General features: G+C 52.3%; 9 protein-coding genes across 9 annotated transcripts; 3 read left to right on the top strand and 6 right to left on the bottom strand.

Annotated features, from left to right (window-relative positions):
• The first annotated feature begins 527 nt into the window (after positions 1-527).
• On the top strand, positions 528-4585 carry PV09_08576 (uncharacterized protein). The gene is made up of 4 exons (XM_016362498.1): positions 528-1396; positions 1463-2366; positions 2431-2909; positions 2966-4585. Exons 1-4 carry the CDS (start codon positions 871-873, stop codon positions 3838-3840), a joined length of 2784 nt encoding a protein of 927 aa, XP_016209640.1. The 5' UTR covers positions 528-870; the 3' UTR covers positions 3841-4585.
• A 625-nt stretch (positions 4586-5210) lies between these two features.
• Positions 5211-9058, top strand: PV09_08575 (uncharacterized protein). The gene has a single exon (XM_016362497.1). It carries the CDS (start codon positions 5286-5288, stop codon positions 7857-7859), a length of 2574 nt encoding a protein of 857 aa, XP_016209639.1. The 5' UTR covers positions 5211-5285; the 3' UTR covers positions 7860-9058.
• Positions 9059-9116: 58 nt separating this feature from the next.
• Positions 9117-10555, bottom strand: PV09_08574 (uncharacterized protein; the record flags this gene model as incomplete). The annotated part of the gene is made up of 1 exon (XM_016362496.1): positions 9117-10555. One exon carries the CDS (start codon positions 10553-10555, stop codon positions 9233-9235), a length of 1323 nt encoding a protein of 440 aa, XP_016209638.1. The 3' UTR covers positions 9117-9232.
• Positions 10556-12608: 2053 nt separating this feature from the next.
• PV09_08573 (phosphoglucomutase) lies at positions 12609-14455 on the bottom strand (the record flags this gene model as incomplete). Its single annotated transcript, XM_016362495.1, has 4 exons — positions 12609-12628; positions 12688-13977; positions 14038-14339; positions 14403-14455. 4 exons carry the CDS (start codon positions 14453-14455, stop codon positions 12609-12611), a joined length of 1665 nt encoding a protein of 554 aa, XP_016209637.1.
• Positions 14456-15136: 681 nt separating this feature from the next.
• On the bottom strand, positions 15137-15823 carry PV09_08572 (uncharacterized protein; the record flags this gene model as incomplete). The annotated part of the gene is made up of 4 exons (XM_016362494.1): positions 15137-15340; positions 15393-15569; positions 15623-15729; positions 15781-15823. The coding sequence occupies 4 exons, from the start codon at positions 15821-15823 to the stop codon at positions 15137-15139; spliced, it is 531 nt and encodes a 176-aa protein (XP_016209636.1).
• A 254-nt stretch (positions 15824-16077) lies between these two features.
• Positions 16078-16954, bottom strand: PV09_08571 (DNA-directed RNA polymerase I, II, and III subunit RPABC5). Its single transcript, XM_016362493.1, has 3 exons — positions 16855-16954; positions 16742-16803; positions 16078-16686 (listed from the first exon to the last, which is right to left on the bottom strand). Exons 1-3 carry the CDS (start codon positions 16888-16890, stop codon positions 16515-16517), a joined length of 270 nt encoding a protein of 89 aa, XP_016209635.1. The 5' UTR covers positions 16891-16954; the 3' UTR covers positions 16078-16514.
• A 135-nt stretch (positions 16955-17089) lies between these two features.
• PV09_08570 (uncharacterized protein) lies at positions 17090-20529 on the top strand. Its single transcript, XM_016362492.1, has 3 exons — positions 17090-17803; positions 17851-18683; positions 18730-20529. Exons 1-3 carry the CDS (start codon positions 17178-17180, stop codon positions 20457-20459), a joined length of 3189 nt encoding a protein of 1062 aa, XP_016209634.1. The 5' UTR covers positions 17090-17177; the 3' UTR covers positions 20460-20529.
• Positions 20530-20801: 272 nt separating this feature from the next.
• On the bottom strand, positions 20802-21051 carry PV09_08569 (uncharacterized protein; the record flags this gene model as incomplete). The annotated part of the gene is made up of 2 exons (XM_016362491.1): positions 20802-20855; positions 20920-21051. 2 exons carry the CDS (start codon positions 21049-21051, stop codon positions 20802-20804), a joined length of 186 nt encoding a protein of 61 aa, XP_016209633.1.
• Positions 21052-21416: 365 nt separating this feature from the next.
• Positions 21417-23374, bottom strand: PV09_08568 (uncharacterized protein; the record flags this gene model as incomplete). Its single annotated transcript, XM_016362490.1, has 5 exons — positions 21417-21819; positions 21875-22204; positions 22260-22471; positions 22526-23235; positions 23296-23374. 5 exons carry the CDS (start codon positions 23372-23374, stop codon positions 21570-21572), a joined length of 1581 nt encoding a protein of 526 aa, XP_016209632.1. The 3' UTR covers positions 21417-21569.
• Positions 23375-27366: the final 3992 nt, after the last annotated feature.

Here is a 27366-nt window from a genome sequence, read left to right as displayed (position 1 = left end):
GCTGCCTCTCACCACCACCACCACCACCACCTCCTCCTCCTCCTCCTCCTCCACCGCCGCCACGCTCCCGCTTCCCTGCCTCTGCCTCCTCCGCTGCCTCGACCTCTGCCACTCCTGCTGACGCGCCCTCCTCCTCTCCTCCGTCTCCGTCTCCAACAACGCCGCCATCCTCTCCTCCGCCGCCCGCGCACTTCTCCTCCTCGCCCCCGGCCCTGTCCTGTCTCGACGCTGACGCTCCTCGTCGTCGCCGCGGCCCGCCCGCTTGTCTGTCCTCAGACAAACCCGCCGGCCTGCCCGCCGGCTGAGGCAGCCTCTTGACTCCAGCCAGGCCCCTCGTGCAGTCCTCTCGTTTGGCTTGCTGGCGGAGCTGGACCAGCGGGCAAAGCTCGCTCACGACACAACCACATCACCGCAGCGCCAACACACACGTACACACGCACGCACACACAACACCACGCCCACACATACGCACACATACACACACACAACACCACGCCCACGCATACGCGCACACGCGCACACACACACACACACACACTCTCTCTCTCTCTCTCTCTCTCTCTCTCTCTCTCTCTCTCGCAGCTCTGCTCTACCTCTGCTCTACCTCTGCTCTGCATCTTGCGTCCTCTCTCCCTCCGCCTCTGCATGCCCCTACAGCCGTCCTCGTCGCTTTCCTTTGTGTCGCCCATCCCATCCTCAGCCACCTAGATCCCACTCCGTGCATGCGACCTTGCGCCTGGTCTCCTCCGAGCATGCCCAGGAACACGACCGCCTGAACCAAAACCACCACCACTTGCGTGCAGCGTCTCCTGCACCTCGCATCCATCCAGCCCGACGCTCTCTGATCCCGCCAGCGCTGCAGTCCATCCCATGGACCAGCAGCAGTGGCCTTCGTCCGTCATGGACAACGCCGGCGCCAGTCGCTCGACGCGCTACGCCCCGCAAACTATCCCCTCCCAGCACTACGGCCAGCGAGACCTCACCTCCGTCTCTGCCGCCAAGCAGCAAGACGGCTACGCCCAGCCGCCCTCGGCCCACCGTCCACCATCCATGCCGCTGACCTCGCCTTCGGCTCCGCATGGTCGTGACGGCCACTACAGCGGCGACGGCGACGGCGACATCAGGATGGAAGACGCCGACATGTACGGGAAGCGGGGCCAAGGTGCGCGAGCGGGCCACACGCGCATGTCCTCCACCCAGCTGGTCCAGCAGGAAGAGTCGTCGGCCGCGAAGCGGTATTCGCCCATGAACCTTTCGCCCTCGTCGCCGTACTCGTCGGGCCCCCAGCAGGCCAGCTACCAGAGCTATTCGCCGGGTGGACAGCAGACCAGGGTTTCGCCCACGCGGTCCAACTCGTTCATCTCACCCACAAACCACTACTATGCCTCGCCTCCCTGTAAGCATCGTTCTCCTCACGCCCTCGTCGAGCAGCCGGAAAACGGACGCTAACCAGTCTAAACAGCCTCACGGCCGCACGCTCCCCAGCTTCCCCCCTTGCAATCAGCCATGTCGCCGTCGAGCTACCATCCTCAGTCGTCTGCGCCGCTTCAGCTCCCAACCTTTGCACGCAACGATCCCAAGTCGCCCGTGCGTGCGACGTCGCATTCTCAGCCGTCGCAGCAGTCCTCCGCCTCGCGCGGCCCCGTGCCCAAGTTCACAAAATGTACCAACACCGCCGACCTGGTGCCCAAAATCAACGAGCAGCCCCCCTTTCGCCGCGCGAACCCCGAGGGTGGGTTTCTCAGTCCGCTGCGTGCATTGACGACGTCCCTGCCGGACACGTACCGCATCTGCAACCCGAACTTCAAGTACGAGTCGTCACGGAACCCGCGCCGGGTGCTGACGAAGCCAAGCAAGGGCGTGAAGAACGATGGGTACGACAACGAGGACAGCGACTACATCCTGTACGTGAACGACATTCTCGGCTCCGAGGAGTCCGGTCACAAGAACAGGTACCTCATCCTGGACGTGCTGGGCCAGGGTACGTTCGGGCAGGTGGTCAAGTGTCAGAATCTGAAAACGCAAGAGGTGGTGGCCGTGAAGGTGGTCAAGAACCGAACCGCCTACTTCAATCAAAGCATGATGGAAGTTTCCGTCTTGGATCTGCTGAACAAGCAGATGGACAAGAACGACGACCACCACCTGCTTCGGCTCAAGGACACGTTCATCCACCGACAGCACCTCTGCCTGGTCTTCGAGCTGCTGAGCGTCAACCTGTACGAGCTCATCAAGCAGAATCAGTTCCGCGGCCTGAGCACGACGCTTGTCCGCGTGTTTGCTCAGCAGCTCCTCACCGGCCTATCGCTGCTGGGCAAGGCCAAACTGATCCATTGCGATCTGAAGCCTGAAAACATCCTTCTCAAAAAGTGAGTTCATCGCGCTGACCCCCGTCAAGCCCTCCCCACGTTCGTTCTGACCGTTCTTGAACAGCCTTGAAAGTCCCATCATCAAGATCATCGACTTTGGATCTGCGTGCGACGAACGACAGACGGTGTACACGTACATCCAATCGCGCTTCTACCGATCCCCCGAGGTCCTGTTGGGACTGCCCTACTCTGCCGCCATTGACATGTGGTCCTTGGGCTGTATAGTGGTCGAGCTTTTCCTCGGCCTGCCGCTGTTCCCAGGTTCGTCAGAGTACAACCAGGTCGCGCGGATAACGGAGATGCTGGGGCTTCCGCCAACGTGGATGCTGGAGATGGGCAAGCAGTCCGGCGAGTTCTTCGAGAAGACACACGACGAGTACGGGAGGAGGACGTACAGGCTAAAGAGCATGGAACAGTATTCGAGGGAGCACGGGACGAAGGAGCAGCCCAGCAAGAAGTACTTTACGGCGACGACGCTGCCGGAAATCATCAAGAACTATCCCATGCCGAGGAAGAACATGAAGCCGCATGAGATTGAACGAGGTCTGTGTTTCGCAAAGACGCGCGCGTGAGAACCGTACAGAGACTGACATGTACAGAAATGGCGAATCGCACCGCGTTCATCGACTTCGCACAGGGTCTGTTGAACCTGAACCCGCTCGAAAGGTGGACCCCAAATCAGGCCAAACTGCACCCCTTCATCACGCAGCAGAAATTCACCGGGCCGTTCATCCCGCCTATGACGCTTCGCTCGAGCTCAAGCAAGTCTCCCGCGCCCGGCGTACAGGAACAGCAGCGCGCAGAAGCCATGAGCAAACAAAGGCAGCAGCAAGCGGCTGCGCAGGCACAGGCACACGCCCAGGCCCAAGCACAGGCACAAGCACAAGCACAAAGTGCCGCCTACGCTTCTATGCAAATGAATTCGTATCCGGCCTCGCCGATGAGTCAGCAGCCGCCCCCAAACATGTACAACATGTATGCCCCCTCGGCTGGAAGCCACCAGACTGCGCCTCCGCCACCCTACCAGCAGCAATCGGCCGGAGGCTACGCGTCACAACAACAACCACCACCGCCACCACCACCCCTGGGTAGTATGATGTCCGCGCAGCAACAGACGCCGCGTTATCAGCCGCAGCCACCGCCGCCTGGCAACCTGTACGCGCAGGCTTCGACGCGCGCAGGTCGCCAACGCGCCTCAACGCTCGAACAGCACAACACGGGAATTCCTGCCGCGCTGCAACGGGTTATGGGCCATCTGGATCCCAACGCGCCAATCAGGCTTCAACCTAGCCCTGCGTACTATCCACCTCCGCCAGAGGGCGCCCCGGACTCCCAGGGTAACCGAAGGCGGCCAAGCCGTGCTGGACAGGGAGGCCAACGAGGAGCAGGAGGCGGAGGCAACAGAGACTTTATCAGAACTCTGGAAGACAGGACCCTGGAAGAAGGTTTCATGACCTCAAACCACTGGCAATGAAAGACGTTGTTGGGGCCCTTCACACGACCAGTCACTTTGATCGACAGCGGCAAAGCAGTTTCTTTCTTTCCTATCTTGGATGCCGGGCAAACCCAACTGTCCTGGAACTTACAGTCTGCGCCATCTTCGAGCCGGACGACACGGGATGCACATTCGATTTTGTACGATTGCATAAGGGACAAGAAGGCGAGCATGGCCACCAACGCGCAGATGGGTAACAGCTAGCTTCTGCGAACTTACGACAATCCGGCACGTAACGCAGGTCTCTGATGGACGAAAACCGCAGCGCCGAAGATGGAATGCCCGCGGCAAGGATATCGGACGTCTGAGAAGATGACCCAAATTTGTGCGGTTTTTTTTTTCCTTCTTTTGTTTTTGTCCTCATGAGACGTTGGTTGAGTGACGTTTGTTTGGGACCGGCTGTATGTACGTGTAGCAGTAGTGAACAGTTGTTTGACACCAAGGACGGGCTGGACGGGAGGACAGATAAGCAAACGACGGACAGGATATGAGGCACTGAGAGGTTTGTTGCTGTTTCTGTCTTTGGCTAGCCTTGGAATACATATCTATGCGTAGCATTCTCTCGAGCAGAGCAGCTTTTCCAAAAGTACATTTTTGAAAAAAAAAAAAAAGGCCCTGTTGGAGCAAGGTGAGAGAGGTTGTGGGGATGGACATGTAGGACGTAGATTATTCTTTGACAGGAATGAATAAAAGAAAAGACATGAAGCCCAAGTCTAGGGAGAGGGACAGGAGCCTTCGTTTCTACGCAGTTGAGAAGAAAAGACAAAGGAGACCTGGAACAGCCTGGACGTCAGAGCTGCTTAGGCAGCATCTTTGTCTCCGTTTGCTTCTGAGTCACCGTTTCTTCCATCTCCCTCTAGGCCGGGCACACATGGATTGTCTCTTTGGGGGCCGGCGGGAGGCTCAAGGTTGGATGTAGAACTACGCTGGTCCTGGTTCTCCAGTCAGAAGAGCGAACCGAAGTGACGAAAGTAAATATATGCAATGAGGTGTGGACACCTGGTCACTGTGGTGAGACAAGCGAGGCCGCGCAACCTTACTAGATCGGAGCGTGGCTTAGAGAGACTCAGCGCTCAGTCTTTTTTTTTTCTGGCAACTGAGAAGAAGGAGAGGAAGGAGACGAAGGAGAAGATACCAAAGAGGGGAGACCGCCGTAGACTGGACCGTCTTAGGTTCCCACCCGGTCTTGCGAGAATGACACGCGCACACACTCAACGTTATACGAGGGTGCAGCCTGGGATGACAAGCATCTCCGTCGCTTCCTTGGTCATCTCTACTAGGCAGTGCACTTCCAGCCTCTTGTACGGGGTCCAGACAGCAAGTTCGAGGCCGTTTGGCGCCGGGTATAGAAGAGAGCCGTCGCCGTCGTGCCCCAGAAGCGTTTCCTGAGCCCGTCAAGATTTCGAACCTCTTTGCGACCACCGATGGCAGAGTCGATGGCAGCCGCCGAGTTGCTCGAGTATCTTTATCCAGCATGCATGATCTGCTCGTTCTGCGCACTCCTCATCTTCGACTGGATCACGCTCCGCACCGCCACGACAGGAGACCGGCCAGCCCGGGGGCGACGAACAGCGCTGACACTGACGTGCGCCGTCTTTCTCACCTATGTCGGTCATGTCGTTCTCAACCTCGTCCAGTCCCTTCAACGCCGGGCGCTGGACATCCCAGAGCACCGGATCGTCGCTGACTTGGCGGACATGTACGTCTGGGGCGTTCTCGTCGCGGCGCTGGCGACGAGCGAAACGCCCGCCTGGGACCCCTTCGCGGCAGCCTGGCTTCTCGCCTTCGTTTTCGAGGCCGCCGTCTGCGGCGTCGCAGCCCCCCAGACCGGCGGGACGACCGGCTTCGACGTCGTCCGGACGGTGCTTCAGGCGCTTCGAATCGGCGCCGTGCTGATGCTCCTTGTCAACATGCTCCGCATCATGCGCAAGACCGAGGAAGCCGACCTCGAAGAAGAGGCTGGGCCTTTGCTCTCCGAGACGAATGGCTCGGCCTCGCCCCGAGCCTACGGAGCGACGGGCAACGAGTCTCAGGACGACGAGTCCGAGGACGGCAAAGACCCCGACAAGGCTGTAAAGGAGTCCCAGCAGAGGCGCCTCGAGGCCAATGGTGGCTGGTGGGGTTACACCAAAGAGTTCAAGATATTCATCCCCTATCTCGTTCCCTTCAAGAACCGCAAGGTCCAGTTCTGCCTGGTCATAATCATCATCCACATGTTTCTGGACCGCTTCGTGAACGTCATGGTCCCACGCCAGCTGGGCATCATCACGGATGAGCTGGCCAGAGACTACACGGTCATGCCGTGGAGAGCGGTCTTGCTGTGGGTTCTTCTAAACTGGGCGAACAGCTTTGCAAGTTTCGGACTCATCTCTGACATTGCCCGCACGCACTTGCACAACTGGTCCTCCAGCCAGATCAGGCAGCTCGCGTTTCGACACGTCATGAGCCTCTCGATGGATTTCCACAGCAACAAAGATTCCGGCGACCTGATCAAGAGCATCGGGCAAGCAGACTCGCTCAACGACTTGCTCGAGACGCTTTTCTTTCAGATCGTGCCCGTGCTGCTCGACGTGCTCATCGCATTCGTGTACATCTCCCACCTTTTCAGCCCTGCAATGGCCGTGGTTTTCCTCATCGTCGGCACAATGTTCGTCTGGACGAGCGTCGCCACCACCACGATGGTAAGGCCCAAGAGGCGAATGTACACCGAGAAGAGCAGGGCCGAAAGCAAGAAGATGTACGAATGCGTCTCCAATTGGCCTACGATATCCTACTTCAACCGCGCCAAGTTCGAAGAGGAATCCTATGGTCGGGCGGTCCAGGACGAAATGAGCGCTCAGCTCGTATATTACGTGTTGAGCTCTCTTGGCTATGCTGTTCAATACCTTATCGTATTTGGCGGCCTTCTCACCGTTTCCATGATGGCCATCTTTCAGATCAGCGAGGGCAGGAAGCCGATCGGCAGTTTCGTCACTCTGGTCATGTACTGGTCGTCCCTGATGAGCCCCTTGCACATGATCACTTACCACTACCGACTCATTTCAAGCGCGACCGTGGATGCCGAGCGACTTCTGCAGCTGCTTCAGACCCAGCCGACCGTCAAAAGTGACAATGCCGCCTTGCCACTCAAAGTTACGGATGGCCATGTCACTTTTGAGAATGTTGGATTTTCTTACGACGAGCGCAAGGAGACGCTCAAAGGTCTCAGCTTCACCGTCTTGCCCGGCCAGACAGTGGCTTTGGTCGGAGAAACGGGTGGCGGGAAGAGCACGACGCTCAAACTGCTCTTCAGGTTCTACGATGTGACGAGTGGCTCGATCTCTATTGACGGCCAGGACTTGCGCAGTGTCACGATCGACTCTTTGAGACAAGAACTTGGCGTCGTTCCGCAAGACCCGTCGTTGTTCAACCGGACGATCATGGAAAACGTTCGCTATGCTCGTCTCGACGCGACGGACGAAGAGGTCATAGCGGCTTGTCAAGCGGCCGCAGTGCACGACAAGATTATGACCTTCCCGGACAAGTACCAGTCCAAGGTGGGCGAGCGCGGCGTCAAGCTTTCTGGAGGAGAGCTGCAGCGCATTGCAATAGCACGAGTTATCCTAAAGAACCCTAAGATCGTGCTCCTCGACGAGGCAACTTCTGCAGTTGACTCATCCATCGAGGCGCAGATTCAAGCTGCTTTCAAGAAACTCAGCGCCGGCAGAACCACCTTCGTAGTCGCCCATCGGCTGTCCACAATCATGGACGCGGATCTGATCTTGGTCATCGACCAGGGGCAGATTATAGAGCGCGGCACCCATGAAGACTTGATTCGACGTGGCAAGAAGTACTGTGAGCTTTGGACCAAACAGACGGCCGCCAAAGACATTAACGCAAGGTCGGACGTGATGTCAAATTCGGAGCCGCCCGAGAATGTCAACTCTACTGACACGGCTAAAAAACAATCGACCGCTTGCACGAATAGCCCGGAGAACCTTCTTGTTGACGTCAATTAGGCTGAAGTTTCTGGAAGCATATATCCTTTGAAATGGCGTTGCGTGTCAAAAGTAAAACTGCTTCGCGACCTGAACGAGACTAAAATGCCTTTGCTTGGAAGAACAATAGGGAAAGACAGTCCATCTCCATGAAATCGCAACGAAACATCCATCAATCCCTGTGCTAACCCACAACTTGCACAGACGACTTGATGCCGACAAACACAACGCTTTCTACTCCTACCGCATTCTGCCGCCTCTAGACACGTCTCAAAAGCAACATCGTCGACAAAGCGCCTGGATTCAACACCATCCAAGTGACGAAAGAGTTGATCAGAGCCGGAGTCGGCAACATGCTCGGTCATGAGATCCTTACGGCGCCCCAACTAAGTGATTCGGACGACCAGCGTCAGCATGCCTAATGTACTAAATCACTGAAGGCCATCTCCATCGTCGTCATCCTCAAACTACGGCAATGGAATGGCCCGACCGGATATACTATCTGCGCCGCGAATCCCATCTGCGGTGAAGACCCCAAGGGAGCTCCTACACAAAAGCTCTAGAATACAACGCCGATGTGAAACAGTTTTCTCATCGACACATGCCTGTCCAACGCCTTCAAGCTCGTGGGTGGAAAGCCATTCTGATACTTGACTTCGCCAGGAGGGATGGCAAGGCTTCCATCCCCGAGCATTGTGCGCCGGCGACGAAAAATTAGGAAATGTCCTTTGGCAAGGGGTTTTTTTTTCCTTCCTTTTTTTTTAAAAAAAAAAGATTTTTCATTCTTTTTCTTTTCGGAGGTCACCTCGACTCTGGATATATTTTCTTCTGGGGACGCCAGCAGCATAGCGTCGGTATCTTGAACCTTGCCCTACACATAGGCATCAGGAAAGGTAGTTTGACAGTAAGCCTTATCCGCGGCAGCCTGCGCAGAACGCGTCTAACATAGGACGATGTTCGACACGGACAAATCCTCCACTCATCCGATGTACGAGCAGAAAGCTTGACATACCTTTCTTTACTATGAGATCAACGTCTGAATGGAAAGCCTTTCTTACCATCCTTGCTTGCATTGGGGCCGGAACAAAGACAAAAGTGTATTCGATTTTCCTTTTCCTGGCATAGATTACATAGCATTCACTGGTTAAATGGGAAGAAGTCCCACGGGCAGATAGATTTGGAGAGCGCGGAGAAAATAAGAAAGCAAAGTAACGTTCCAACTCCTCGTTCGTCTTGCAATGCGATGCTAGCTTTTATTAGTCAGAGTATCTATATGTATATACGCGCGTTTCTACGTATATATTTCAGCAGGTGCAGCTTCACGGCACGCACAGATGCGTCAAGAGTCGGTTCTGGAATGGAGCGCGCGTACCGTCCGCTGCTGCCTTTGACGCCTAACTCTCGCCGAGAATGCCAATGTATTCGTCGGCTCGTGGCCGCCTTGTGATGCTGCCGTTCTTCCCACCAAAGCCCTGCACGCTGCCGACGCTGGCCGCCATCTTGAAGCCCAGGAAGGCCTTCACGCGGTCGCTGCACTTCTCGTACACCTCGTCCATCAGGCTCAGGCTGAAGTTCTCCTGCTGCCGCATCCACGGCCGGGTGAAGTAGAGCAGGAGGACGGGCCGCTGCGAGCCGGGGATCCTGTTCGCGCCCGTCGCATGCCAGAGCCTGGATTCGAATACCATGCACGACCCCGCGGGGCCTGACGCCGCGATCGTGTCCTTGGGGTCCCAAGGGTCGTCTGGGGCGAGGTTGCCCCGGTGCGAGCCTGGCATGACGAGCGTTCCGCCGTTCTCGGCGGAGACGTCGTCCAGAAAGAAGGCCATGTTGGCGCCGACGGCGACGGAGCGAATCGGCGGCTGGATCGTGATCTGGTCGGTGTGCAGGTGCATGGGCACGTTGCCGTAGCGGGCGATGTTGGCCGTGTACGAGAACAGGATGGCGTCTTCGCCGTACAGGTCTGGGATCAGGCCGTCGATGGCCTTGTTCTCCAGCAGGTCGAGGAACTCCTGGCCCTTGTTCGGAAGGCACAGGACTCTCTGGTTCGGCTTGTCCGGACCACCGTCGAAGACGCCCTTGCCCGCTTCTGCCTCGCCTCTGGCCTGGTTCAACAGCCGCTTCTTCAGACGGGCGACCTCTTCCGACGTCAGGGCGTTCTTTATAAACCCGTAGCCCCACCGCTCCATGTCGCGCTTGACCTGCGCCAGGTCCTCCGTCGGCTTCGGCAGCTCGGCGAGGTTGATGTCGGACAGCTTGGGGTGCGTCCATTTCATGCCAGTCATGGCGTCGCCGAATTTGATCCCGACAGGCCACTTTCCAAACACCAGATTGATGTGGCCCCACCTCGCGGCGAAGCGACTGTCCCAATTGCCGGCGTGCAATTGTTTGAGGGACGGAACCCTCGAAAATATGTGCGCGTCAAGGTCGTCCGGCGCAGCGCCAGAGAGGATCTCCAGCGTCGGGCTTGACGATCTTGCATCGATCAACATGTCAGGCTGCCCAACACCAACGCTGAGAAGGAACTTGGCCTTCGTTTCCGACATAAGGTCCAGCCGCTCTTTGACCAGATCGACTGCTTCTCTGAACTCGGCATCGCTTATTGGTATTGCCAGCTTCTCTCTGTTGATGTTCCTATTCACGTCGGCATTGTTTCCCTTAAATTCCGGCAGGCTCGTCCGAACCGGTATCGTTATTGTTGTCGCTGTTGTTGTGACCATTGTGAAAGATGCAAGTTTGCACGCCCCTTTTTTCTGGTATCGACACAAAGATATTGCGATGGCACCTTTCAAAAAGTAATAGCAATAGTAGTAGTTGGCTAGGCTTTAAAGAGACGGGTATAGGAGGCAGAACGAAAGAGATTTGGAATAGAAATTCGACTTGTGGACAAAGAGACGAAAGAAGAAAAGGAAAAGAATAAAAAATAAAACACAAACATACCCTGATTGTTCCGTGAGTTTTGGAGCTTCCGCCGAACCAGGAACATAAGTACTCTCCTCATCCTTATCCGAATATCCGGGGCTCTTCAACCCCACAGACAGAACAAACGCTGCGGGGAAATGTAGAGACGGCTGAGTCAGTACAAGGCGGCCGCAGATGACGGGCTTGCATTATGTCACGCAATGCAAAAAGGCACTCGCTATACGCAGCACAATCTCTGTGACCATGATTGGGGTTAAAGCAACATCTCGTCGCCAAAGCTATCAGCACCTCTCACATGACTCTGGCATTACGTTCTGTTCTACGCTTGCCCCGGCTGGAAAAGGTGAACATTTCGTGTGTTGCTTTGTATGATCGGACAAACTTTGCCGAGACGCTCACAGTTTTGCCTGATCCTTCTTGTCGCTAAACTGTTTGCTCAAGTAGTTGTGAGCAATGTCCCCAGCCTTGCCAATGTTTCCCTTTGGCCCTAGCCCTAGCCACTCCCGCATCTCGTCGCTCAGGCTGTTCTGCGTCTCCGGCGAGAGCGAGGCGTTCCAGTTCGACTGCGGCCTCAAAAAGCCAACAGAGTATGCTCCGAACATGAGGGGCCTGTCCTGGTCCTTTGTGACGTTGGAGCCGCTCGTGTGCCACACGCGGCCGTCCATCAGGATGACGTCGCCCATTTTCGCGTTGAACGGGACCAGGAGCTCGTTGGCGTTGGCGGGGACGTCTGATTTCATAACCCACTTGTTCGAGCCTGGAATGTAGAGCGTCGCGCCGTTCTCCTTGTACACGTCAGACAGGCACCAGATCGCGTTGAGAACCCAGGTTTCGATCCAAGGATTGGCAACTATGATGCTTTGATCCGAGTGCAGGGCCATTGACTGCGCTCCGGGTCGGGCAATGTTCGCCGTGAAATTGCTGATGATGAAGTCGTCCCCTAAAATGTGCTTCACGAGCTCGATGATCTTGGGGTGGGCAATCAGCTCCCGGAAGATCGGATCCAGTTCGAGCAGTCCAAAAACCCGCACGTTGGATGGATTCGGGTCCAGGTGCTCCAAGTACGATTGATCTCCCTTGGCTTCGGCGGCTACCTTTGCCTTCCAAAGACGATCTAACACATGCGCTGCCTCTTCTCTGGTCAGCACGCCTGACAGTCGAACCCATCCTTGTTCACGAAGCTGTTTCTTGGCCTCTTCCGTGCTGAGACTCATGGCGGATAAGAACGATTATGACAAGTGATGATAATAATGATCAGACTGAGAGTGATTTTTCGTGCCCAGGCCTTTCAAAGTCGCTTTTTGTACGGTATATCGTACACTTGAGTTAGCATATTCAGCGTTCCTCAAGAAGAATCATCGCAAGCTATAAGAAAACATCAGCATATCCTCGGCTTCCCCGCATAACAAAGAGCAAGCAAGATCATGCTTCAAAACTCTAGTTCCATCTATGTCATATATCATCTTACTCGCTTCTAAACCTTCACATGGAGTAGTCAAGAAACGTGAAGCGTATGGTGTGGAACGTAAGGTCGTGCAAGTACAGGTGATGAGAGAATCCTTGAAATCACGTGCATTTCTATATCTGCCGTAAACTTAGAATATGTCTGTGAGGAGGCAATTGACTTTGAAAGCTTGATAAAGTTGTGAATTGAACAGAACTCCTCCCGAGACTGAAATGAGTAGTTTCATTCTAGGCGTCGCTCGGTATGTTCGTTCTACCAGCACATTGTATTTTTGTGAATGCTCCACATTGAAAATGCCCTTTTACTGTTCCATCGCCGCATTGATTCGTGTCCCGCGTAGTCTTTGCTATGACGTAGCGACTATGTTTTTTTGTCTCAAAGATAACTTACGTTTTGACGTCGGGTTCTGCCAATCTTATAAGCACTTTGCTCATTCCCAAAGAACAAGGACGTGACTAGACTTACCAGTTCGGCCAATGAACTCCTGCAACCTGAGGAGCTCCACTGCCAAGGCAACGGCCTCCTTCAGGTATTCCTGCGCGTCCAAACCATACTTGCTCTCGTCGCTCTCATACTTCTCTATGTACAGACGGATCGTTGCCCCGCTGCTGCCAGTGCCAGACAATCTAACTACGATACGAGTGCCGTCGTCAAACTTTACAAAGATACCCTGATTCTTGCTCACACTACCATCGAGATCGGTGTACGAAAAGTCGTCTGCTTCGGTTACCCTGCGGCCTTGAATGGACGAGCCAACAAATTCAGCCTTTTTAGTGGTGATAAGCTCCTTCATGTGTGCCACTACCTTGTTCGCACCTTCGGTTTCGCAGCCTTCGTAATCATAGCGCGTGAAGAAAGTGCGGCCGTACGTTTTCCAGAAGTCCATCTGGATGTCTTTGATTGACGGAGTGATGCCCTTCTCTTGACCTACACCAGCAAGGATATTCAGCCAGGCAACGATGGCCCACAGGCCATCCTTCTCGCGAATATGGTTGCTGCCAGTGCCAAAGGACTCCTCACCGCAAATGTTCATCTTGTTGGCGTCGAAGAGGCCGCAGAAGAACTTCCAGCCTGTTGGGACCTCGTAAGACTTAAGACCTTGCTTCTTCGCGACGAGGTCAACAGCGCCAGAGGTCGGCATGCTGCGAGCCAGACCGTAGACACCCTGGTTCTTGAACCAGGGAATAAGCTTGGCATGATGGGCAATTATGGCCAAGCTGTCGCCAGGAGAGACGAAAGTATTTGCGCCGTAGATCATGTTGCGGTCTCCATCGCCGTCGGAAGCAGCGCCAAACTGGATGCCGTTCTTGTCGACAACCTCGACGAGCGAGTGCGCATACACCAGGTTGGGGTCAGGGTGGTGGCCACCAAAGTCTGGCTTGGGTATGCAATTTTGCGTGCTATCCTTCAAGCCCAACTCCTGCTCGAAGATGGCGACGCCGTACGGCCCCGTCACGCCGTTCAGTGCATCGAACAGAACCTTGAAGTCAGGATGTGAGCGGAGGAAGGAGCGAATGAGATCAAAGTCGAAGATCTCTTTCATAAACGCCACGTAGTCCTCTGTCGAATGAATGATCTCGACCGTCAGTGGCCCGTACTCCTTTGTGCCAATCGTGGACAGATCTACGTCAGGAATGTCGGCAATCTTGTACGAGGTGAGGGTCTTGGAGGTCTCGTAAATCTTGTTGGTGACACTCTCCGGCGCCGGAGCGCCGTTTGCCAAGTTGTACTTGATGCCAAAGTCTTCGTTCGGTCCTGTCGCTCGAACGTTAGCACCGCTCTCGTTCCAGCCGCACAACTCCTGCCGAGACGAACCTCCGGGATTGTGGCTGGCCGTCAGCAGAATGCCACCAGTGGCCTTCCGTTTCCTAATGATGTGACTGGCAGCTGGGGTGCTCAAGATGCCATTCTGGCCAATGATGAGCTTCTTCACGCCGTACGCAGCGCCGATCTTCGCAATCAGCTGTGTCACTTCTGGATTCCAGAAGCGCCCGTCACCGCCGACAACCAGAGTGCTGCCCTCAGCACCTTCTGGTATCGACAGCAGGATGGCAGCAACAAAATTCTCAGAATAGTTTGGCTGCTGAAACACCTTGACCTTCTTGCGCAGGCCAGATCTGTGTGAAAGGCGGGGTGAGCTAGTGCTTCTGCAAGGACACAGGCCGCAGCAAAAGACTTACGTGCCCGGCTTCTGATCGGTGTAGGGCTTGGTTTCTACCGTCTTCACGCTCATGATCGCGCTGCTTGGTGGACAATTACGGTATGTAGGGTCGTGCAATTGCAAAACGGACAATGTGCTGCTGGGTTGGAAATGGCGGGGAAAGCGTTGGTTTTTGTGTTTTTGTTTTCGTCAACGGGGGGAGTAACTAACTTAAGCTTTAACGCAAGTGAACGTAGCTGAATGAGCTGTTCCGCCCGTTGCAGCTGTTGCACCCCACCTTTGGCCTTCCTTCACTCAACAATGACGTTGAGTGCGGGCGGAGCCCGAAGCGCGTGGTCGGGTGCAGCACAGCACGGCACATCACGGCACGGCATCACACAGCACAGCCCGGTGCGGCCCAGTACATCGCAGTCCATGCCCGCACATTGCAGCACGGCTTCCTCAGCGCTCACTCCACTGTTCCTTCTCCACCGTGCTCCACTCTGTCCTCTTCACACCGCTTGAAGAAAGGATCCGCCATCGTTGGCCTTGAACGACTGCGTCCACAGGCACAACTGCACGTCCTCTGCACGATGCCTGCATGCTTATCTCTGACCTCTTCTCGCATTGTTGTCGGTTTTCGACGTGCAAACTCGTCTAGTCTAGGCTCTCCGCCCCGCGTCTTTCTTGTGGGAAGATTGGAAGGCTCAGAGTCAGCGTAGACGGCCATTGTGCTCTGTCAAAGCCGCTTCCGATCAGACAGCAAATGTGTGGCTAATTGCGCATCGATTCGTCTTCCATCGGCGCTGGCAGGCCAAGAAAATCTGCCACCTGACCTATATGATCAAATCCCCAAAAGCTCTCTGTCCTGCTTCCATCCGCCGTCGTACATTTCAGCCAAGGAAGTCCGCACGCACCATCTCTGAGAGCCTCGTCCGTGTTGCTGGCTAATTTGTCTCGTACCGCAATTGTGATGCTCTGTGCAGGTGTTATTCAACGAGGTGGGTGTAATGCAGCTCAGAAAGCTTACCTTCTGTGCGATCTCGCGCGCAAGGCTTTCGCCAACAACGTCGCCAATGACGGGGAGTGATATCTCTGGTCGTTGAACAGCCTCTTTTTCAACCCAAAAGGCGTGATACAGTGCAGCAACGACCTCTGGAAGCCGGTCTGGACATACAAGTGAGCATGCTACGAGCGCGCGCTGCACCTTTCCTTGTACTCAGTAAACGCCCGAGAGCAAACGGCCGAGATCGAGCATACTCCAGTCGTAGTTCTCAGAGGGAAATCCCTAGGCCATCCGGCCTTCCACTCTAGCCCAGCGTATGGTGCTGAGCGGCGAAGATCGTTCTCGATCCACCTAACACGGTCTGATTCGCGTAAATAAAGGCCAGTGAACATGTGATGGAAATGTTATGTACTTGGGACTTCCCACGGTGGCTGCGTTTTTAGCCACTTATTCATTTCTACCAATAGCACAGGTACGTATACGATGTCGCAGCTCCTGAAGCGGACGTCATTCTGCACAATTAGCTTGGCGATGGACAAGACTTGGCGGGGAAAAATCTCCGTACACGTAACGCGTGAAACGAGAGGTACGAAAACGGGCTGTGCAAATCAAAGTACAGTAAAATCTTGGGTTGCGCCATGAGCCACATGTGAAGTGTGATGTGACGAAATGGAAAGGAACGCTGAGACGGTGCTTATGATAGGAAGCGGGAGACCGGCCAAGAAACGACGTGCGGAGACGAGTGGATAGCCGAGCAATTTCCGAAGAGGCAAGAGAGCCATTTTGCAACAATATACAAGATGGAGGAGATCAGAGGCATTGGAAAGAGCTGCCATATCATGCCCTGGCCTGATGCAGAGTTGTTTGTGACTCATCTCCTAGTATGATGTACATTCATGCGTTGTTCTCTCTGCTTTCTCATTCCAACTGGTATTCCATTGCCTGGCCGCGAGCTGTCACGATGACAACAAGAGCCGAAGTCATTCTTACAAAACTTCTTTGTCCTCAATATGGTTTCTTCGTTTCGTTACACGCGCTTGTCCGTACGCGAGACGCGCATTCATAGCGTCGTGGCTTGGAACTTCGTGGGCTTCCTAGCCCCTGATACTGACTCTAATTCTCAAAAAGTGTGCAATACGCGTCATCTTAGTGTCCATCTCTCTCAGCCGCCCGCTGTGCTTGTATCCTAGCATCTAGCTGTCGCTGTGCCTCCTTGTCGGCCGGATTGTATCGCAAAAGCTTCTCGATGAGGTCGACGTGGGTCATGACCATGCGGCGGCAGCAGTATCTGTTCAAACCGAGAGCGTCCATAGCCTCACTGTAGTCATCCTCAGTCCATACTCGTAGGTGGGGCCATGGCCTTGGGCGCGTACCTGTCCTTCATGTCATCCTGCTCAATCAACTTAAGGTAACGATCCCATAGATCGCCGATGACCTGGTTTACCGAATGAGTAAATACGGAAGTTGATCAGAGAAGGTCACGTACCTTTCCGCATGAGAAGCAACGGATTGGAATTATCATCTTGCCTGGTATTTTTTCGAATCGTTGCACCGATCGTTCAAAAGTTCTTGAGCGAAGATCACGGTGGATCTCAAAAAAGTTAAGAGCCGGATCATCTATCTGGCAGGCGTAAGCGAGACGCAAATGTGGAGGCAATTTTTGGCGACCCTGACATATTACCCCCAAAAAAAAAAATTACTGTCTCGAGAACTGCTTGCAGCTGGCACAACGTCCAACCACGCCTGATAGTCGTCCACTTTCCCTCACATATACAAACTGACGCGCGAATTCCACACAGGTCAGTGTCAATGGCGACTGCAAGCGCGAAGGAGGAGCGCAAGCGGAAGAGAGCCAAAGATGGCGAGGATAGTATACAAAAGACTAAGAAGGCGAAGAACGAGAAGACGGCAAATGGTGCTGAAAAGACCAATTTTGCGGTAGACGAGAGTGCTTCTAGCGATCAAGTGATGCCCATTCAGGGAGTACGAGCTGAAGCATCGAAAACTCGACAAAGCAAAAGTGACGTATATTTGGAAGAGATTGCGCAACAGGCACTCAAATCTTTAAGAGATAGGAATCTAAGTGCAAGAAATGAATACGGTGAAGACGATGGATCTCAAGAATCGGAAGTCAATGTTCAAGTCGACAGCGACAAACTTCAACGTCGCCAAGATAAACTCAACCGGCAGTACCGAAATTTAATCGAGAAATTTAGAACGATCGAGGACCAACCCCCGGACATAAGAGCCTATGAATTGCGATGGATGCTTCAAAAGAGTAAAAAGATCATCAAGAAGAAAGGGTTGGGGCAGGATGACGAGCTTGTCCAGCTACGCAATCGACATGCCAGAGCAAACAGAGATACATGGCACCTGTCGCGACCGATTGGTGGCCGTTTCTTGTCCTGCGATCCAGTCTTCAGCAAGGACGAAAAGCAAGTCCCCGTTTCATGATTCATTCGCACGTTCTGACCTGTTATAGATACATTATACTAGCGACCGCAAACAACATTCATGTGTACGAAGCGGAAAGCTCGTTGCTTCTTCGTACAATGCATGCTCGAGGCGCAACTTGTTATGCACTCTCTGCTGCAAATCCTCACCACCTATACGTCGGTACTTCTACTGGAGAAATACATCACTTGGACTGGTCCACGTCTGAAAAGATTGGAAGAATCGAGTCCGGGGTGAAAGTCCATGTCCGATCATTGCATTCGTTCCGTGCACCTAACACTGATGAGGATATTATCCTGACCGTCGAAACCCAATTGCAGACAGATGATATCACCTCTACTGATTGTGTGAGCAAGGCCGAGAAGAAGCCAGGAGACAAGCATGCATCAAAGGATGTTCTGGCCATTCGAAAAGCTCCTTGGAATGAGGATGCAGAAGCGCGTCACGAGATGCTCCAGAGCGATAACCTTCGCGATCTCCAAGTACTTGACCAAGGCCGTGTAATAATTGCTTGCAGTTCAACGCAGATGTTTGTTGGTTCTCTCACCACTAACGCTGATCAATCAAGCCTGGCCATGACCACGTTCAAGAGCAAATACTGTTGGAGACACCTTAAGTCGACCCATGCCATAACTTGCATAGATTCTCGAGTGAGAAACCCAGCAGAGGATTTGTCAAACCACAGAAGCGAAACCAGAATTTACGATATTGCAGTTGGAAATGCGAAAGGCGAAATACTTATATACGAGGATATCATTGCGCAGCTAAACAAGCTAGATGCAGGCTCAAATCAACCACCCCGTGCTCGTAGCTTACGATGGCACAGAGAGGCGCCAAATGCAATCAAATGGTCAAATGATGGTTAGCGTGTCAACATCCACTATTGATTTTCGCTGACGTGATCCAGGTAACTATCTAATCTCTGGTGGCAAAGAGACAGTGTTATGCATCTGGCAACTTGAGACGGGTCGAAGGCAAGACCTACCTCATCTCACTGCCGCAATTCAAAATCTTACGGTATCGCCCTCTGGGGCTTCCTATGCTCTTCACTTAGCAGACAATTCGGTCCTAGTGCTGTCCACGGCCGAACTTCAGCCCAAGACCCATATTGCTAGTCTGCAGTCGCTTTGCGTCTTGTCCCCAAGGCCTCTTGCGCAAGCTATGAGGGGCTTAAGTGCTATCCCTTTTGTCAACAACCCACGACACCCAAATCAACTTCTTATCGCAGTACCAGTTGATCAAAGCGTAACAAAAGCTACACAGTCCATACCGGCGGCACCGTTCCTGCAGACGTACGATCTGCAAGCTGGGCGACACATGACTCGGCAAGCTCTAACTCGAAATATAATTACGGAAGCAAACATTGACCCCGAGTGGAACAAGATCGAGATTCCAAATGTGACTCTAATGGAAATCAGTTGCGATGGCATGTGGCTCGCCACAGTCGAGGAATGGTTGCCCCCGAGTCATGCTCTGCAGTACTTGGCTTTGGACAAGAGCGAGATAGAGGTCGAAAGGCGGAAGAGGCGTGAGACTTATCTCAAAATCTGGCATTGGGATGAAGAGCGCAAAACATGGGCCTTGAACACCAGAGTAGGCAATCCTCATTCGGACGACAGCAACGAGCTAGCAAACCGCACTTTTCATTTGGTTTCCCATCCAAAGGAGGCATGTTTTGCAACAGTAGGAGAAGACAGCTGTGTACGTGTTTGGCGACCTCGAGCCAGTATCGAAGGCGAAACCTCGTGGCACGCAAAACTCGTGACAAAGCTTGAGAGAAATGCGATCAGGGTAGACGAGGCGACAGATTTCTTGTTACCGGCAAGCCCCGTAATCGGGCGTCTTGCATTTAGCAATGATGGCTCTGTTCTTGCGGTTAGTAAGCAAGACGACTCCGTTTCAAGGAATGGTATTGTACATCTCCTGGATTCCAGGCAAGGCGTGATCAAATATGCAGAGACAGGACTGGCTGTTGGCTATCTGATCGCCATGGGATTCCTTGACCGATATCTCATTGTCGTCTCAGAACAGCTTCGTGTTTGGGATGCGGTGATTGGTTCTGTGCTGTTCTCTAAACCACTTGGACGACACGGATTGTCCCTTTCTCATCGGCTTGCAACAACACACCTTGCTATCAGTGTTACTTCCAAATCTTTCGCTGTAGCTGGCGTCAACATCGGATCGAGCAAAGGCGATGCCAGTGCAGTTTTAGTCTTCAAGCCCACTGTGGCAGAACCGGTTTTCATTTCGCAGTTGCACACTGGTCTGATATCTGGTCTTTCACCGTTATCTGATGGGACTGGATACATAATCCTTGACTCGCAAGCAGAGCTGCGAACTTTGAGGACGCACAACGTTCCTTTATCGGGTGTCATCGGGACGCTGGAGTCACAGCCAAATCATCAGTTGGGAATTGCACCGGAGGATGATGAGGTCTCAGCTGGAGGGCACGCTGTTTCTTCTGGTGATGATTTCAATGACGCAACCCAACCGTTGTCTATACAGGATGAAAGCCGGATAAGGGAGACTGAGAAGCTTGCGCGTGTCTTCACACAGAGCTACAGTGGTTTGGGCCTACCAAGTGTCAAGGAAATGTTCGACAGTGTCGCTGGGCTGTTTGCTTCCAAGTCCAAATAGTCTATCATACTATGACGGGTAGAATACATGTAGATCCAAACGAGATTGAACTATATTTATTTTGGGCCCCAACCAGAGATCCAATGTGGAGAAGAGATGTGAAATACATCCATATGCATTAGTTTTACCACCCATCAACACACCTTTACTGCAGGTTTGCCAGAGATCGTGCACCGTTCCAAGCCGATCTGGATGCACTTCATCATGTCGAAGCCTGACGGCAAACTCATAAGGAGTCATGACTTTACCCTGCTAGTCCCACTCTGTTATCGTACATATTCGCATCAAATATGATGACCTCCATGCGCATTTTGGCTCCAGTCAAATATATGCAGCGTTGATCTAAGGCGGCAAAATGATCTCACCGAGACTCGAGTGGAAGAATGCGACGCCGGCCTGGAGAGGGCAACTGTCAGTCCATTTTTCAAGCCAAGGTCGCTCATTCGACGATCAAGCATACCACAAAGACACCCAGAGCAGTGAGTACTTGTCTGTTCTCTGCGCTGGTCAGCTCTTCATAAGCCGTTCGCGCAAAGCTCTTTGGCTGTGGAGCGCGCGATCCGCGGCCGGCGATTTGTCCCTTCGGTGGCATTGCGAGACGGACGCGAGAGCGTTGATAGTAAAAACGTGCGAGCTGATTTGCAAGAGCTGTGTCGCGCAAGGTGGAGTCCGACGCAAACACGAAGGATTGCAGCCAGTGATCAACGGGCGAGATGGGGGTTCTCTTGGGTAGATGAAATTGAAATGGGTCGGTCGGAAGAAATGCACGCTGGGAAATCTGTTCCAGGGACGCAGCCAAGTGAAGGACTGTTTCCGAAAATGGTTTAGCGCTTCCGTCACCACATTGCTCGTCCACAGTCCAACGCTCCTGCGTTGCCGAACTTGCATCACGACTTCCTCGTCGGCGTTTGTTGTAGCTACGTAACATCCTCAAATCATCAACATGCAAGGAGAAATCACTGAAATACGACGATTGTCTCCCACTTGTGTCGCGGGACTACTTATATTCCATTCCGTCCATTGAGTTACAGCCAAGTCTATTCTCTTCGTTGTTTGATCCTCACCCAGACCATCCCGTACCAGTTATGAGCTGCGGATTACAATCACGGCTCACACTTGCTCTGTATGCGCAGGCCTGCCAACCTTCTCGCCTGCCTCGGTTGCCACATGATGCAGTCCGTTCTTCTCGTCGTAAACCAACTCGTGAGTCGTGTGGTCAACGTGCAATTGTGAGGCATACACCGCAATATGTTCATCGTCTCCGAACAACTTGGCCATCTCCTCAAGAGGGATTCCCTTAGTTTCTGGAAGAAGAAAGGCAAAGAGGAGTGCCCCAAGACCAGAAATAATGATAAATAGCCTGCAGATTTCATGTCAGCGGCATGTCCTTTGCGCCTTCTAGGGGCTGAACTCACAGGTAGAACTTCCAACCAATGTGTGCGAACGCAGTTGCAGTTGCTTGGAGATACACCAAGTCCGTTATGGCAATCGTGGCCATAGACAAGCAGATGCCTTTCGCGCGCATGTTGTTCGGGAAGAGCTCGGAATAGAACGTGACACCAGCGACGTCAATCCCGACTGAGTACACCGCAAGGAATAGATAGAAAGCGGCCACGCCCATTGCCAAGCCAGCCTTGTTGGTACCAGCCTCAGCATACTCGGCAACCATAGCGGCCTCGATGCAAAGGAAAACACAGCAGCCAGCAACACCGAAGATCATCAGAGGCTTGCGACCGATCTTATCCCTAAGTGGCTGTTAAATTCTGACTGCGGAGTATGGAAAATTCCTAGAACACTCACATGATGAAGGCTCCCACGGCATTGAAGATCACGCCTACAGTAATCCAGCCACATTGCAAACGGAGTTGATCCTCGGTGCCGTATCCAAGCTTTCCGTACAGAGTGGGGCCGTAGTTGTTGATCACGAGGACTGCTGTAGACTGACCAACGAAAGCGAAACCCATGGCCAATGCGGTTCGCTTACGGTACGCCTTCTTGGAGAACATCTCCCACTTTCGAACTCATATTAGATACCTGCATAAAAGATTGGAGTTCGATCTACTTACCCAGGTTACCTCTACTGTCCTATCGAGCTCGGCCTGTTTGGACATCTGATAGAACTCGCTACGAGCAAATTCGTTCTCCACATCCCCAGGGATGCTGTGGAGCTTGAGTACAATATCACGGGCTTCATCGACGCGTCCACGCATCAAGAGAAACCGCGGAGACTCGGGTACGAAGGGCATAATAGCGAGCATGATCAGTGGGAACAACAGGGCCAGCCCGAGCGGTCCACGCCACTTCGCCGCAGGTACATGAGCATAATAGAATGCCATGCCCATGTACGATGCTAAGCCATATCCCAAGGCAATCATGACGCCGTTAAGACCGACGAAAAGACCTCGGATTTTTGGCGGCGCTAGTTCTGCGGAGTATGTTGGGGTTACGGCGAGAAATCCCCAGCTACCCATTCCAGCGAAGAAACGAGCAGCGATAAACATGCCGTAGTGCTGGGATGCGCAGAGAAGCGTTCCTCCAACGATAGAGAAGAAGCAGCAGAAGACAACTCCAGCCTTGCGACCGTATCGGTCCATTATGCCAGCGACGAACAAGATGCCGAAAAACGCGCCAGCTTGGAACACTCCATTAAAGGCTCCAATGATACTATCCGCATTGGGTTTCATTTCGCCTGTGACTGGGTCAAGAAGATCCATATACACTAAGAAAGGTGGCTCTCCAAGTGTAGCTCCAATGATTGAGGCTGGGTATCCGAACGCTGTGACTTGTCAGTTACCCAATTCCTACATCGAAGACATCCGAAGGTCAAGAAGCTTACCAAGCTGGCCAAGAGACACAAGGAAGCTTATCCAAAAATTATACCAGGAGAATTGGCGCTCTCCATGTTCGGATGTCATGATTACTGAACGGCAAAACTTCTCAGTCTTCTCGCTTTTGTGCGCAATTGTACGAGGTTTTGAGTCTCCAAATGTGAAATGCAGACTTGGCAATCAAAATTGTTCAAGGAGGAGCTGTCAATGCCTCAGATTATTAGCGACTCTTAGGGTAGGAATGACTATGTTGGAAAAGAAAGGATGTTATTCACAGACGAATAAACCCGATGTACAAAAAACCCCGGGATGATCATCTTTTGAGCGGCTACTCCTCATGTTATATGATGCGCTTCACCCCTCATTAGAAGTTCTGGCAAGTACAGTAACCGCCACGTCGGTTCCGGAGAGTCAGCACAATCCAAACGCTCCACAATGGATGATATCTACCGGTCCAGACTACCATTGTGCGGCATTTCATAGCAGATATTCCACATGACTCGCACCAATAAGGCTTGATTGTGGATCGGATGCCGTGTACACACGGACCATGTCTTTGGTACTGGTACAAGATGAGCTTATTATCAGCGGCTAACAAGATGCGGGGAAGTACTGTGGGTGAATCCACTCGTGGGGAACTGGGGGAGATCGAGTCAGGTGTTTTTGACAGGGCAAGTATGATTTCACCGAGAAACGCCGGCGAGGGTGCAGAGACAACAGTCAACGCGCACACAATTTACTTTTACACATCACCGTTATATCACAGCTCAAGGATTCCATGCACGGTTGAAAGGATGCTAAACGAATCGGCTCGACTTATCCTCCTTCAGACGCGTTATGCAAGCCACGCAGGAGATCTACGGATGCCAAGTTCGACAGTAGGATTTGACTCAGATCATCTCAATTTGTACAGAAGCTCATCCTGTGCAGTATTAAAAACTGCAACAAACGAGTAGGTGAGATTGTAAATAGTGTTCCCCAATACTCTCACGTAGCCATAAGCGAGATGTTTACCAAGAACGGCGTGGCTTTCACGCCATTGAAGGTAGGTGATGACTACAAATTTTAGGGATTTATATCCAAGATAGCCAATACACCACGACTAAGCTTTGAATACGTCACGAAGGTATCGTTAGGCCGCTGCGAATTACACCTTTTTCAACTTTGCTTATACGGGACAATTTCGTGTTCCATTGGGAGAATGTGTGGCGCTTTACACCCAAACACGGAACTTCTGAATCTTACATCCACAGATGCAATGGTTCGCGATTAGACGTACGTGAGGATCTCCCCTGCGTGGGATCTGCAGGTACGCAGGATCATCGGCGTATAACCAAGACGCTATCACAATTCACTCGGCTATAACAATCATAAGGCTGGAATGGAGATCTGTCTCGGATTTCCGAATCAGTCCTGTGATCACATGCGTTCTGGCGTCTCATTTAGTGTCTGCGCGTTGTCTAGGTGCGAATTTTGTCTTCTCTGGATATCGCAGAGATATTGATGCTTGGCATCTTCAATCAAACCTCTCACTCGTTTCGATTCCAGTGTAGTGACCCTGGCTATTAAGAGCATCTTCAATGAGACGTAATCGCGTCTGCTATCTCGCTGATTGACAGGCTCGGGAACCAATTGGCGAATTCATAAGCAGTCGCCGAAAGACTAATCCAAGAACGACTTTCAGGTCAGATGGCTGAGCAACTTTAAGGACATACCCCTTATTATCACACGATTGAACAACATGATATAGCTTTTTCTCCCTCTTGACCCAATTCTGAACGCTAGAACCGTGAATATGTCAGGTCCATGGAACAAGGCACGTGTCCGCGGAAGGTCCGCGGCGGCCCAAGTCAACAGATGGAGGATAATCCAAGGGCGTTTTCCTATGCCATAAATATAAACCTCATCTTGCGGGCTTTGGAATATGTTTTTATCATTTAAACAACCTCTTAAAATTTAAACTCAACCATCATGAGCTCCAACACACAGGAAAAACCTGCCACAAGTTTCAGTCTTCCCAGTCCAAGTGACCGTTCGAATCTGAACCACGCATCACCTGCACTGGGAGGGCAAGCCAATGAAAAAACTTTGGATTTAGAAGCTGGAGTCATCCAAGGTGATGTCAAATCCGAAAACATTGTCAACTGGGACGGCCCAGATGATCCACTTAATCCTATGAACTGGTCCAGGAAAAAGAAAATCAAAGTCCTCGGAGTTATTTCACTTATAACTATGCTCTCGCCACTCGCCAGCACCATGATATCTCCCGCGATCACTGATGTCCTCGATAGCTTCTCCTCCACGAATCATGTTCTTGGTTCCTTCGTTACATCTGTATATCTCCTCGGTTATGTTGCTGGACCACTTTTCCTAGCTCCACTGAGCGAGATATACGGACGATCAATTGTTTACAACGCTTGCAATGTCATTTTTTTAGTCTTCAACATTGCCTGTGCTGTTGCAAATAGCCTCGGTGCCCTCGTCGTATTCCGGTTTCTTGCTGGCATTGCTGCGAGTTGCCCAATTACTCTGGCGATGGCAACCGTCGCGGACTGCGTTCAAGTTGAGCAGCGCGGCATCGCCACCGGGCTGATGTTTATAGGGCCTTTAGTGGGACCCACAGCAGCACCATTGAGTAGGCTTTCCTTGGTCCAAAACGATGCAGCAAGCGTTCTGATGACACACAGTTGGCTCTAATCTTGCGCAAGCCAAGGACTGGCGTTGGATATTTTGGCTGATATCTATTTTGGTGAGATCAGGCATCGGCTGAGCTTAGCGTAACTCGAGGTTAACATCTCGTAGGCTGGCGTAATACTGATTTTGACCTTTATTTTCACCCATGAGACCTATGCACCGGTTATCCTTGAATCGAAGACAGAACGGCTCCGTAAGGAGACGGGAAACATGCAGCTACGATCAAGCCTAGATCATGGAAAATCTCCCAGGAATTATTTTCAGGAATCAATCATAAGACCTCTCAAAATGCTATTTCTCTCCCCAATAGTCCTCTCCCTCTCTTTGTACACCGCAATTGTTTATGGGTACTTATGTAGGTGGGCTCACATGGGGGCTTAGGTCATGAACTAACACCCTCTAGATCTCATGTTTGTGACGTTCCCACGCGTTTTTGAAGGAATATACCACTTCTCGAGCAAGAACGTCGGTTTAACATATTTAGGCGTCGGAATTGGATCTTTTATTGGGTTAGCGATATGTGGATTCACGTCTGACCGAATAATGACTAAACTCACCAATCGAAATGGCGGAAATCGGAAGCCTGAGTATCGACTACCTCCACTTATAATTGGCGCGTTCATCATTCCGTTTGGGCTGTTTCTCTACGGTTGGTCAGCCGAATTGCGGTGGCATTGGTTTGTTCCTATTGCTGGCTCCTCATTTCTTGGTGGTGGAATTTTTTTCATTTTCGTGAGTTACAGTCTTCGGTGCCTTGTATCATTCTCTAACATTCTAAGATGCCAATCGGTGTCTATTTTATTGACACTTTTGAGCAATTCAGCGCCTCTGCAACAGCAGCGAACACAGTTCTGCGGTCACTGGTAGGAGCACTTTTACCTCTGGCTGGAGACCCAATGTGAGTAACTCTCCCGGAGTTAATACGTGTTTGAATCTAAAACTAAATTAAAATAGGTATGATGCTCTAGGTGTGGGCTGGGGAACTTCAGTTCTTGGATTCATGGCCGTTGCATTCATACCGCTTGCCTTTATTTTCCTGGCTTTTGGCGAGCGGATACGAAAATTTACGAGAGTCCGGTTTTAGATTGCATGTGCTGCGTCCCACGACCTTAGATTTACCAGTACACAGTCAGATATAGCATTAGGCACAGTGTTTTATTCGATATGGGTTCTTACCCGCAAGCAGATCCTGCCCATCTCAAAGTCCGCTGAATGACGTCCTTGAGATGTTCAGGTGGCTTCGCGTCGTTCCAAGGCCGCTAGATCGCCCTCTAAATAAATAATTAGAGAAAATTGGGGAGCTTTTAATTCTTGTCCCAATTTTATAATCGTCACTTTCAAGTCGACATCTAAGCGTCGGAAAAGCTGTATATTTTTCCCGTTAC

This window comes from Verruconis gallopava, assembly GCF_000836295.1.
Source record: "Verruconis gallopava strain CBS 43764 unplaced genomic scaffold supercont1.43, whole genome shotgun sequence".
Classification (NCBI taxonomy): Eukaryota; Fungi; Ascomycota; class Dothideomycetes; order Venturiales; family Sympoventuriaceae; genus Verruconis; species Verruconis gallopava.
The sequence above is the reverse complement of the archived record's forward strand: the minus strand, read 5'-3'. Positions and strand labels throughout refer to the sequence as shown.

Coding starts and splice junctions, on each gene's coding strand:
- PV09_08570 (XM_016362492.1), top strand. CDS start 17,178: ATGGCGACTGCAAGCGCGAAGGAGGAGCGCAAGCGGAAGAGAGCCAAA. Junction 17,804..17,850: donor GTCTTCAGCAAGGACGAAAA/GCAAGTCCCCGT, acceptor GACCTGTTATAG/ATACATTATACTAGCGACCG. Junction 18,684..18,729: donor AATCAAATGGTCAAATGATG/GTTAGCGTGTCA, acceptor GACGTGATCCAG/GTAACTATCTAATCTCTGGT.
- PV09_08571 (XM_016362493.1), bottom strand. CDS start 16,890: ATGATAATTCCAATCCGTTGCTTCTCATGCGGAAAG. Junction 16,804..16,854: donor GTTGCTTCTCATGCGGAAAG/GTACGTGACCTT, acceptor TCGGTAAACCAG/GTCATCGGCGATCTATGGGA. Junction 16,687..16,741: donor CAGGATGACATGAAGGACAG/GTACGCGCCCAA, acceptor GGATGACTACAG/TGAGGCTATGGACGCTCTCG.
- PV09_08575 (XM_016362497.1), top strand. CDS start 5,286: ATGGCAGAGTCGATGGCAGCCGCCGAGTTGCTCGAGTATCTTTATCCA.
- PV09_08576 (XM_016362498.1), top strand. CDS start 871: ATGGACCAGCAGCAGTGGCCTTCGTCCGTCATGGACAACGCCGGCGCC. Junction 1,397..1,462: donor CTACTATGCCTCGCCTCCCT/GTAAGCATCGTT, acceptor CAGTCTAAACAG/CCTCACGGCCGCACGCTCCC. Junction 2,910..2,965: donor GCCGCATGAGATTGAACGAG/GTCTGTGTTTCG, acceptor TGACATGTACAG/AAATGGCGAATCGCACCGCG.